General features: G+C 34.1%; 2 protein-coding genes and 2 long non-coding RNA genes across 7 annotated transcripts in view; 2 read left to right on the top strand and 2 right to left on the bottom strand.

Moving 5' to 3' along the window:
- Window positions 1-138: 138 nt before the first annotated feature.
- Window positions 139-2,506, bottom strand: LOC117205201 (protein odr-4 homolog). 2 transcript variants are annotated; one of them, XM_033443376.1, is made up of 8 exons: window positions 2,358-2,506; window positions 2,171-2,280; window positions 1,725-1,907; window positions 1,430-1,632; window positions 1,009-1,360; window positions 726-939; window positions 477-659; window positions 139-395 (listed from the first exon to the last, which is right to left on the bottom strand). In XM_033443376.1, exons 2-8 carry the CDS (start codon window positions 2,264-2,266, stop codon window positions 238-240), a joined length of 1,389 nt encoding a protein of 462 aa, XP_033299267.1. In that variant the 5' UTR covers window positions 2,267-2,280; window positions 2,358-2,506; the 3' UTR covers window positions 139-237. The 2 variants fall into 2 exon arrangements, with proteins under 2 accessions (XP_033299267.1, XP_033299266.1); XM_033443375.1 differs by lacking the exon at window positions 2,358-2,506 and having other exon boundaries at window positions 2,171-2,351.
- A 1,365-nt stretch (window positions 2,507-3,871) lies between these two features.
- LOC117205205 (cell growth regulator with RING finger domain protein 1-like) overlaps window positions 3,872-11,831 on the bottom strand; it is a 43,158-nt gene continuing 35,198 nt past the window's right edge. For all 3 annotated transcript variants that reach the window (XM_033443388.1, XM_033443389.1, XM_033443387.1), the window contains exons 3-6: window positions 6,908-7,079; window positions 6,631-6,772; window positions 6,274-6,381; window positions 3,872-5,882 (exon numbers count right to left, since the gene is read on the bottom strand). In XM_033443388.1, coding sequence (XP_033299279.1) covers window positions 5,430-5,882; window positions 6,274-6,381; window positions 6,631-6,772; window positions 6,908-7,079 — 875 coding nt within the window. In that variant the 3' untranslated portion in view covers window positions 3,872-5,429. The remainder of the gene's footprint in view (window positions 5,883-6,273; window positions 6,382-6,630; window positions 6,773-6,907; window positions 7,080-11,831) is intronic.
- Window positions 7,864-8,456, top strand: LOC117205218. Its single transcript, XR_004487197.1, has 2 exons — window positions 7,864-8,230; window positions 8,350-8,456. It is a non-coding gene; the product is annotated as an uncharacterized LOC117205218 (long non-coding RNA).
- On the top strand, window positions 8,533-10,122 carry LOC117205216. The gene is made up of 3 exons (XR_004487195.1): window positions 8,533-8,880; window positions 8,989-9,168; window positions 9,250-10,122. It is a non-coding gene; the product is annotated as an uncharacterized LOC117205216 (long non-coding RNA).

The raw sequence follows: 11,831 nt of genomic DNA, 5'->3' as shown, positions 1-11,831 counted from the left end.
ACATAACTTATAATGTAGGTTAATAATTTAATACTTTTACACAATAATTTGCAGACAACGCGACCGATTGAAGTCTATATGCATAAATATATCATCATCATGTTAAAGCAAATGCTGTTTTTATTTATTATCGTTTTCTTTTGTACTCCCAACATCACGATGATTTGTGTTAAAAAAATGTACATATATTATATTTTACATATTATAGTAAAATATAAATTCGTTCTTTTATAAATATTAATAAAGCTTTTGTATTACGATAGCAAAAATTACGATTAAAACTGCAATACTGAAACTTACAATGTATATTTTTGTTTGATAGTTTCCAGATGAATCTATATTAAGATCAACAGTTTTCACATCAATTTTATTTTGAGAATAGAATTCTGCAGGATCTGTTAAAAAAAAATTTTATGTTAGTACACATACATATATATAAATACATGTAATCTTTCAATCAAGCATGTAATACTTACCAGCTTCAAATTCAATGTCTTTTTGAACATTACTTTCTTGAACCTCTAAGTCTAGGAGTTCTTGCAACGATAAAAGAGCTTCTTGAGGTCCCTCACCAGGAAATAGGTAGTCTGACAATGTTACTTTACTTTCAGGCAATGCTATTAATACTCTTCTTGGAGGTTCGTGTAACGTTATATTTTCTGAGAAAGTAATGAAATGAACAATTTTGTATAACTATTTAATTTCTTATGTGGTGAAATAGATACCTTCTGGAGATCCATTTTCTTCTTCAATCAAACTATCCCAATGCATTTCTAATCTACTTGCTAATGACCTTATTATGTCTTGCTTTATTGCAGCATTAGCTTCTTCGACATTTGCTTTTTGATGGACGAAAGTTCTACTTACTAATTGTCCAATCAAACGTATAGATGCATTGCATGGTGTTATCCTCACATCTGAGTTAAGATTCTTTTCATGCTAATAATTCACAAGATAAACTGTTATATTTATTTATATTACTATATATTATTAAAGACAAGTACTTACACATGGAATATATAAATTAATTTGAATTGATCGGTCATTATTATTTTTTTCATTATTTCTACAATTTCTTTCATCTTTCTTGTTTTTACTAATTAGCTCTAATCTATCATCTGGGGATCGAACTTCTCCTTCAATTACAATAAGGGAAGATTCAATGATATCTGACACACTCTTTAAAATATCTTGTAGTTGTTTTTTAAGAGTTTCTGGATCTTTATTAGCAGCAATGAGAAATAGACGATCAAAATCAATAAGTGCCTCAAGTTGATGCCAGTTGGTTGCTTTAGCTTGAAATTTCCAATCTACTGGTTTTAATATTTCATTACGGATTTCTATAGATTTACAAGTGTATCTAAAAAAAATAATAGAAAGTTAAATAATGATGAAAAGTAATTGTTAAATATATGACAATATATCATACTTTTGTGTAACACTATTTAAATATAAGATAAGATGTTCTTCATTATTATCCCCACATAAATATTTATTACATGATAAATTTTTTTGCATTGTTGTAAGGACAGATTTTAGTTTTTGTACATTATTATTATTATGTGAAATATCCTCTGGACCAACAATAAACGTTCCAAGGACACGCATTCCACCAGGTAACATTCTAGTAACCTGTAAACAACAATATTAAAGATCCTTTCTTTTTATGATTCTATATTTTAATTACATTTATTTGATATATTTAAAATGAAAAAAATACATACATGTTTAGCATGATCTGCAACCCAACTCTCTGGTATATCTTTTACTGCTTTAATGTGGTTTTCAGTAGCAGTATTTTGTTCAGATTTTGTTGTGGAACTAAGCAATGTTTCTTCCACTACGTTTTTACCAAGGGGTGGTGGTGTCTTTGCTAAGTGCACAATATAATCTTTTTGACCAGCACTCTGTAATATCAATCATAATTTATGTTGGATGATATAAAATGAAATCATTGAAACTTTAACAATATTCCAACCTTTCATCTAAAGCAACAATTCTAAAATGAACATAAGTTAAATAAAATTGTATGTATTTCGACAAAAATTCTATAAAAATGTACCATTTATATTTATTGAAATGATTTAAGAGTGTCTGTTAAGAAGTACATATGTCAGGACAAGTGACAAGAGCAGAGATGACGTGAAATTGGAACATACAAAAATCGAACCTGTCCCACAATTAGTCCTATCGTGTATTCATCTGGTTTTGCTAGTGACGTCAAATAATTATGAAGACGTTGTTCTGCATATACAGTTCGGCCCATTGCTTTTGATGTTTCTGTAAACAGGTAAATTGTATCACAGCCTACTATGTTAACGTTACCACTGTTATCACTAGTTGTACAGCGTACAAACCATTGACTAAGAATAGGATAGACTATGCATGCAATTCAAAAGAGTGTTCCACAGGCCCTGGTTCGAGCTACACAAGCTACGTAGCCTCTCATGGCATTTTATTATCACATGCGACATTATCGGTTCAGTATAGAATAAGATACCAACGCTACTGAAATGGTAAGAATTATAATTAATGATATTATAGGGCGGAGAGGTAGGAGAAGAAGAGGAAAATGAATTATTTGTTAATAAACCAATGTTGGAATATACAAGAGTACTGTTAAGATTCTCTGATAATGAGGATTCGGTAGAATGGCTAACGATTGAACGGTAGATAAATTGCGAAGGACAAATTGAGGAAAATCTAAGGAAAATTTTCCGAGAAATAAAATTGGAAAATAAATGTGCTCAGCTGTTGAAAGAAAATAAAGATTTGATATTTTCGTTTCATCTTCACAATCTTCCTTCTGTTTTTTTGTCATTATTTCACTGGATGCCAAATGAGAGGTGTCGTCTGTATTTAATATAATTTGAAATGTTCATTTTAATATAATCCTCTTAACTTTAACAATATCAAAATTCATAGAATTAATAAATTTGCGCCAGTAACGAAAGTAAGATGGATAAAAAGCATGGTTAGTTACGGGGTTACACAATTTAGCCGTTACGTCTTCATATCTTTATATCTTACCAATAGTCAATTGTTTTTTCTATTTTTATTGTTTTTGTAAATGAACATGCATGTAAAACATATACCAGAGATACATATGTTTTATCAAAAATATTATTCATTGTTCGCCGATCTATTATTAAAACATTGATATTTAGGTTTTACCATAACAAAAACATTATCCCGACAAAAGTAAATTTAATGTTTAAATCTAAAACATTATCGTGTGTAAAAAATATATTAAAGTTACTGCACCATTCCACTGATCCGTTATCGTTTGAAAGTGAATATTCTCTTTTTTCTCTAAAAAAATATAGTAAACGATTCATTTCTCCTTCTTAGGCAACTTACCATTAATTTCATTATTGCGCGATTTTGTCATTCTCATACTTGTCTAGCTCGGATAGAGAAGTAGATATGAAGTTTTTCATAGAACTGTACAATTAAATAGGTTCTTGTTTATGCTAGTGTCCAACTAAACAGAGTAGATCCCTAACTTAAAACTTAAATATATAGGTTCTTATGTATGCTAAATTGCAATCAAACAAGGCAGATCCATAATTTTATAGGTTCTTGTATATGCTAATGCTCGTTCCTTTTAATACTTGGCCGCATGGTGCAGCACCTGTACTGTGAAATAACTAGAACTACGTGCGTAAACACTCATTTCATCTCTGACTATATATATCGCAAATATCCGTGATAATGCGAAGAAAGTCCAAGATTGATAATTGCTTTTCTTAAACATCTAGGACAAATATTAAATAATTAATAAATTATTCTATTTTTTAATAGTTATATTTCTATATTTAGAAATGTAACTTTCGTTGTCAGGATGCATGCGTTCATGAACAATAGGGCATGACAGCATGAATACGCTTTATTAAATAAATTATATACAGGTTCTCTCACATACAGACATTGTCGCATTATCAAAATGCTACATACTTACTAAATAAAATATAAATTATAATATGAAAAGATCTTCGACTACAATAACATTGACTTTAGAGGCCTTTACTGCTGAATCAACATGTCTAATCCCAAATACTCTTGTTCTTTCACATATTGAGGCTTGCAATTATATCTTATTATCATAAGTAAATAATTTTTTTAAATATAATCTTGCTGATTCTGTTGCCATAAAAAAAATTTTGTTTAAAGAAATTTTATGAAAAAGGTATAAAATTTTTATTTCATTGCAAAGCCCGAGTAAGAGAGTATCATCATTCTTTATGCAAGTGCCAAAAAGATATAAAAAAGGCTAACGTATGTATCAAATGCGAAATCTGAAAATGATTTCATGTTCCTCTTTCGTACCAATTCCTTCTCCTTTGTTGTGTCCCCCATCCAGGACTCTTTCATATATCTGGTTTATAATAATAGATATTATTAGAATTATCACAGTCTGTGTATTTACAGTTTAAACGTTAACGTAATATCCTTCTTAAATTAATTTAGCAGCGTTCTTTTTTCTTGTGATGTTGTTTTGAAAAGAACCTTAGGGGAATTAGCTCTATCGTTGTGCATGGACGGCAGAGCATTACGGAAGAGAAAAAATATCTTCAATTTGTATAAGATAAAAAGAGAAATAGGGAAAGAATACTTCAAAGGCATGCATATCGGAACTAATGTTTCTATAGCTACTGGATAAATCTGCGTATCGTATGAAATAATATCAATAACTTAATTATTAATTACATCTTAAAGTTGGACATGTCTTATTTGTATCTTGTATTTACACCTTAAATATTTATACAACGTTACGCGATAAAAATCTGAAACGTTTTTCTGTACTTCTTCTTTTTTATCAAACATTTTCCGTTTTGTTTTCTATATATTTGGACGTTAACAAATTATCCATTTTTTTTCCTCAATCATTGAAGATCATTCAAACGCCCAACAGAGTAATATATTCTATTTAACTTATACGGCAAAGACATACAATTAATAAAAATAGAAGAGATACGATAACTTTCTGAAAATTATACAAGTAACGAACTGAAGGAATCATAAATTATCACAACTATGACTCACTCATGCTCATTTAACTCTCCATAAAACTTTCATCAAGAAAAAAAGATATCAATATCTCACGAGTCCAAAGATGATAATTCTGTTCAGAAATTTCATTTTCTTGTACTTGTAATATCCGTTCTTCCTACTGTTTTCCATATGAATTAATGCCCTGCCTATCTTTCTCAGATTTCTTCCTTAAAAGAAATTTGTAATGATCTTATTCAAGGACTTTCCTCTCATCAAACTTCGATTCAATTCACAGGAATTAAAGATTCCAAACAAACTATTCTCCAACCAAAATGTACAACTTTCTCAAGCAGCTGGATAAACAAATGACAATCATTCCGTTTTATCGTATTCTGCACGCTGTACATTTTAAACATTTTAGAATACCAAGTATTCTATCGTGCGAATCCAAGAAAATCTGTGAGTCTATCGTTCCAATCGTGAAGCCAGTGAGTGGGTCCATGGCTCGGTTGCCTCTGTTTGCAGGGATTGATCTCTGACTCCAAGGGCATGTATTCTTCGCCCCTGATGCAGAAATAACTCTTTATCGGGCTTCTACACATTGGACACCGATCTAGTTTGCCAAAGCAGGATGCGCAGATACAAGTATGTCTGCAAGGCAACAGAGCACGCGAAAGAGGAAAGTATTGGCAAACGACGCAGAGTTGTTCTCCGGCTGTGTTCCATAACGATCCCTCGGGATCGCCGGTCCCGGAGGCAACCAATGCGCCTCTAGTCGAGCTACCGTTGTTGTTACAAGGTTCTGCGAGGGCTAGAGCTGAGCCTAGACCCGAAGACACGTCTCCTTCATCATAGTTCGTCGAGTTACCGGTAGCTAGGTATAGTTGCTGCAACAGAAATAGTTTTATCAGTACAGAATTTAATTTGTGCTTGAGATAGAAATATGGTGTGTCTCATAAAACTATGAAACCACCGTAAAATCTTCAATCTTTATATAGGTATCAGGTACCAGATACAATACAAGAAAATGATTAAAAAATTGATTAGTTAGTGATAAGTTATCGTTACAATTTTATTTTATTATATTCTAAACTCAACTTTTGTGCAATAAAATGTTCTGTTATACTTATATACACTGTTATAGAACAAGTATAAACTAGTTCTTTGAAGAAAATTATTTCTTATCACGTTAACATATAAAAGTATATAATGCAATATATAAAACTTGGAAGTTTTCGAGTGGTTTTCCTGATGTTGAATTTGAATATAGAGACTTACCTTAAGACAAGACAACTGGCCATTTGCCTGTTTCAGATATTGCGCCAAGATCGAGGTTGGTAAAGTGCACACGCTGTCTTTGATGTGGACAACGTTTACCAGAGCCACCTTGCAAGGAAAACAAAACCGAGTTTAATTAATGGTAATAAGATTGTAATCGAGTCACGCAATGCTTGTTATATTTCGACAATATACATTAAAGTAGTTGCTCCTTTGCATTTCATTTTCAGTTATACGTTATTTTCCGCATTACAATTATCATTGTATTTACAGAATTTAAATCGTTTCACAAAAGTTCTACGATAAATTAGCAATTGAGATGACCGATGCTTTTGTAAAAACTCAGAAGATACCCACGGTCTCGTCTGGATGAGGATCTCCATTATCCCTGCGAGTTAAGAAGATTACTAAAGGATAACAAAGTCTAGGTGGTGTCCCAAGTTCTAATTCTGGTGCCGGAAGCGACAATCTCAATGTTTCTTCCCCGTGTGGTTGTCTACTGTATTTCTCAATCAAGGAATTATCAGTGGTACCATTAACGGTAATGTTAATTACGATACAAATGTTTACAAATTACAAAAGATAATTAAAAAAAAAAAAGAATAAGAATTAAAATTATTTTATAAAAGGATACGTTTGTAGTGGTGTGAGATACTGCGCGTGACCTTGGAGAAGAGTGCCGTTCAAGGACGCGTCTCTAAGGGTGCTCCAAGGTTTCCAAAGCGCCAAGTGAAGTTCCCTTATACTGACGCCCCAAAGCGCCTGCAGAGAGTACTCGACTTGACTTGATATTTCGCATTCTACCTCTGTAACAAGAAAGTAAGAGGACATTTTAGTATTATACCTATATACAGGGTGATGTATCAATAATGTTACAAGATTTACAACTTGTTCATATAAAAGATATATTCTTATAAATAAAAAGATATTTAAGGATCATTTGTTACTGTTACAGCGTGGAATCCTACCTTTTACTGACTAAATTTGTAGTTCTATTGCTTTTAAATTTTCTCCTCGAGCATATCATCGTTAATTCGCGCAAATGATTATTATACAAGTAATACATTCATTATATTCTACGGTTACTCGATAATCATGGAAGATCATGGAAAATCATAAGCTAGTGGAACGACTATATAACTACTGAACGTTCGTTTTATTGTAACATAATAAGAGCTGAGAGTAACTTAAGAAAAGAGTTTCGCAGCGATATGTTAACCGTATTATTTCACATCGTGACGTTACTCAAAATGATTATGTAACAAGCCTACTTTCAACCTTTTTTTTCCCTCTCGTCTGGTTCCAAGATATCTCGGCCAACGGGGTTTCCAGGTCATGCGTGAGAGGACAAACCACAACGTACTTCCTGCAGGTCTAATTCTCGCGAATGCTCATTGTTCTCTGTGAAGGAGTACCTAGGAACCCTACTCGTTTCGTGGTTATTAGAGTACCATTTACGATCTCTGCTTCTACTATCTAGATCTCTTGTGTTTCAATATAATAATTGGCTGGCAGCTGCGTCATATCAGCCTTTCAAAGGCTGTACTAATCAACTGCATAAATTGAAAAATGGAGGAAAGTGATGTGAAGTTACGAGCGTTATCTTGGAATTCTTTATGCCATCTTCTTGCTTGTCGAGAAACTGATTGAAGAAAATCAAATCGAGAAAATTACTAAAAGCGAACCCGATTAATTCGAGACGATGACGAAACTATTTCGAAGCTTTAATCTTTTATCAATTAAATTTAGATTTAAAAGCGTACGAAAGTCGAGGCGTATAACATTCGAAACGCAACTATTTACAATAATTACACTGCTTATACGCGACATGGGATACGTTGAACTTTGCGAAGTGATAATGTGTATAACTATTCCTCGAATGAGTCATCGTACCACGTATCTCGAGAACGGCCTTTCTAAACTCTTTGACGTCAACTATAATTCTGAGCTCTAACAGGTAATATGTGTAGTATATCCATAAACCTTTCCGTCAACCTTGTCACACTTATACATGCTAATAAAACGACAAGTAGATCTGTTTACTAAGCGAATTAACGAATCGTTGTGTTCGAGAAGAGAAAGAAATAATTGCAGGCGACGTTTCGTGGCGAAAAACGACACAGGAAGCGGAGGATCATGACCTGAATCTCGTAATCTCGGGTCTTGGACCTCGAGTCACTTCTCAATTCGAGGTTCAAACAGGCAGACTAGCCAAAAATCCTCGTCGTTCGCGGCGAGGCTACCATCAAGGGAAGATTGTTTGGAGATCACGCGGGGCTAGTGTGAACGAAAGTGAAAGCTGTCAAGATGGATCGTTTAACGTGGTAGACTCCGACACAGACGAAGTATCAAATCGGCCATTCCACGAAGCCACGAAATAGTAGAACACAGAGTTGTTTTTTAGTCGCGCTTTGATCGAGTCTACGCGAGGTCTTGCAACAGAGTTCATCTTGAGACGATCAGTGATCCACAAACCGACGATCTGAAGGTTCAGATTAGTCAAGTTACCTGCATTTAAACTTGTGTTCATACGGGTACAATAATAGCGCGATGAAAACAGCATAATTGCGAATTAAAGCATAGCAGAGCCATTCGTGTTAGCAGACAGTAAATATAAAAATAAAACTTTTACATCAACGCAACAATTCTAATGCAACTTGGATGCGCCGCAAGGTTCAGCTTATATTCTCATATATTTTTTTCTCCTATTGCCAGGTGATATGGCAAATGCAAAATTGCACAATTTCGAGTTAAAGCATGGCTGGTCAAGCATAACTGGAGTGGTTGGCAAAGACTTAACACGTAGGCTGTGATAATGAGCTGCGCGATGTGGGTCAAACTTCATGAATGATATCCTAGAAGTTCTGGAGGGAACACGGGTCTGACTTTTGCAAGGTAGACTAGTATACCTGAAACGTTCGAAACTCTAGAATATTCTGTATAATCTGATATTAATCTGAATACTGAATGTTACAGTCTTGAGTTTAACAAAAAGCTCCAGACGTCCGTCGAGTGCGTTCTTCGACATTAGAAATCCCAGAAATCTGATTTCTCGATTCTTTCAAAGTTTGCAAACGAAGCTTCTCTTCGAAGAGCTTCATCCTGCATAGAGTCAATCCTAAGAAATGATTTAACGTAAGTCGAACTAAATTGCACTGTTGGATGCAAAAAGGCCTCGGAATATGTAAGCTCTTTTTGTGCAAAACGCGTAAATAAAGTAAGAGCTTTAACTAACGTGCTCCTTAAATTTTATTTTCCTATATCTAAAATCGCCGACGCCACAGTAAATTTTGAGAATTGATATTGCCTTCAGAACGGAAATAGTCAATTTTTAAATAGAGATAGTTTTATTTTTTAACGATGTAATAAGATAACGAAGAATTGAAAATGGATAACTTGCAGAATAGTTATCTTCTTCTGCTATCAGATACGAGAAATATGTGCATTATTGTTGCGATTGTTTGTAGAAAGCAAAATATTTATTGCGTTACGTATGGTGACATTTAAAATATGAAACTTACACCGTGCAAAGTTTAAAATAAGTTCATTACAGGCTCTAAAAGCTTACGGTTGACATTGAAGTTCTGCTTGTATTCAACAGTAGAATTGTCAATGACTGACCTATCTCGATCATGAGGATTCGCGAACCTTTCCGATCGTCGAATACAACATGATCGATTAGTCGAGTGGTACATACAACGATGGAATGGATCGGTGAAAGGCCAGTCAGCCAACCAGATCAACTGCAATTGCACAGTATATTGCACTATGATCACCCACGGTTTGACAAAGTGAACACACATAAATCTCTTGCCATTCGGTAGGTGATAGTGGACCATGTACCGACAATATCGCTATTTATTTTTGACAAAATTGGTTTTTCATAGGGGCAAAATTTAATGATAATCTAAGTTTCAAGTGTTTGATTTACAGGACTGTAATTAACCCGAATTCCAAAGTACAGTTCAGTGGTTCGGTTTCGTGGCACGAAATTCTTTCGTATCTTCCTCGCAATCTATATTTTCATTTTCTAATTGAAGTCGGTTTTCGTTAAATAGTTATCGAAGAAGTCTGCGTTCGAAGTTGGTCGCTTAGAAAATATTGGAAGCTCTACTTTACGTTGCTGGAAATTTTAAGCCTTGAAACTCTTTCGTATTTCCCATACAATCTATATTTTCAATTTTCTAAGTGAAGTCGGTCTTTATTAAAATATTTATCGAGGAAGTTTGCGTTCAAAGTTAATCAGTTAGAGAATGTTGCGAGTTTTACTTTACGTTATTAAGAATTTAAAGAAACAAGTTTGCTATTTTTTGCAGGAATCTTCGTGTTTACCATACTCGCGTTAATGGCTGAGTTTTTGCGTTACTGTACGACGATTGTAAAATAGGAATGGTACTAATTACAAGTGATATTAAAATTCTTAATATAAAGCTGTAATATAAATATAATATAAAGCCGCAATAATATAAAATCAGTATATATAATATATAATACAATTAATGTCCAGTTCAATAAACTGCTACGCGGAGAAAAAAGAACAAAAGCGACTGTTCCATAAAGCCGACTGAATTATGATGATAACAGCCAGCGTGGAATAGTCGATTATCAAATGTCATTGCATAATCAGAACAAACCCACTAATCCGTTCGCTTGGTTGCACCGTTGCACCAGCTACTCGTGGAAATCGGACCATTTTGCGTGCACATACCCGTCTCTTTCGTTCACGGGGCAAACAGAACGTACAGTGCAATGGTAGCTGAGCACGAGTGCGATTACCGTAACACCTACGTAACCTGGTGAAATTGTGAAATTACTTTTTCTTATCCATTTGCGGATTCCAAATAATAAAAATAGAATCGAAGGTCGGCGTTCCTTTATTGTAAGAGATAGTGAGAACGATGATAATTAAACAACAGCTAATTATAATCTTATCGATTGCTAATGAATTCGTATTGACGTGAATTAATTTTCACTTGTTTCCTTCCCCTTTCCTCTCGTTGTCACATATTTCTTCGATGGACACAAGCTCAAACGGAAATGGTGATTCACGAGACTTTCATGAATGAAACAATGATTATAAAATCGAGCGGAATACGGTAAGCAAAACAAAACGTTAATTCCTTTAAAGATATGTAGAAACGAAGATTCCCGTGGACATTCTCGAAGCTGCTTCCTGATAAATCTCTTTATTGCGCGTTACAATTCAACGTTAGTCATATTAATCGATCTCGTGTCCACTTTAATTTCGAAATAAATTTGCTAATATTATCGACTATATCCCTTCATCCTATAGCAGTAAGATGGAAACCAGTATCTCCGCCTCTTTGTCTCGTCGATGGGTTGCTATGTGTCTCGAGCAATACTCGAGGCTTCTATCTCCCCTGTTTGAACTGTGACTCAACCACTCAGCCAGAGAATTCCAGGCAATGGCAACAAGAACGTACTTGCTCTTTCAAAGCCTGCTTTTTTTGCATGGTTTAGGCGCACAGTAAGGGCGAGCGATTTTTCGACGCTGTGTTCTCGCTACGTCATACATTTGTCTTCGTTGTTTTTAATTG

The sequence above is a fragment of the Bombus bifarius genome, unplaced genomic scaffold, assembly GCF_011952205.1.
Source record: "Bombus bifarius isolate JDL3187 unplaced genomic scaffold, Bbif_JDL3187 scf7180000007987, whole genome shotgun sequence".
In the NCBI taxonomy this organism is placed as follows: Eukaryota; Metazoa; Arthropoda; class Insecta; order Hymenoptera; family Apidae; genus Bombus; species Bombus bifarius.
Note: the sequence above shows the minus strand (reverse complement) of the source record. Positions and strands in the feature narration are given on the sequence as shown.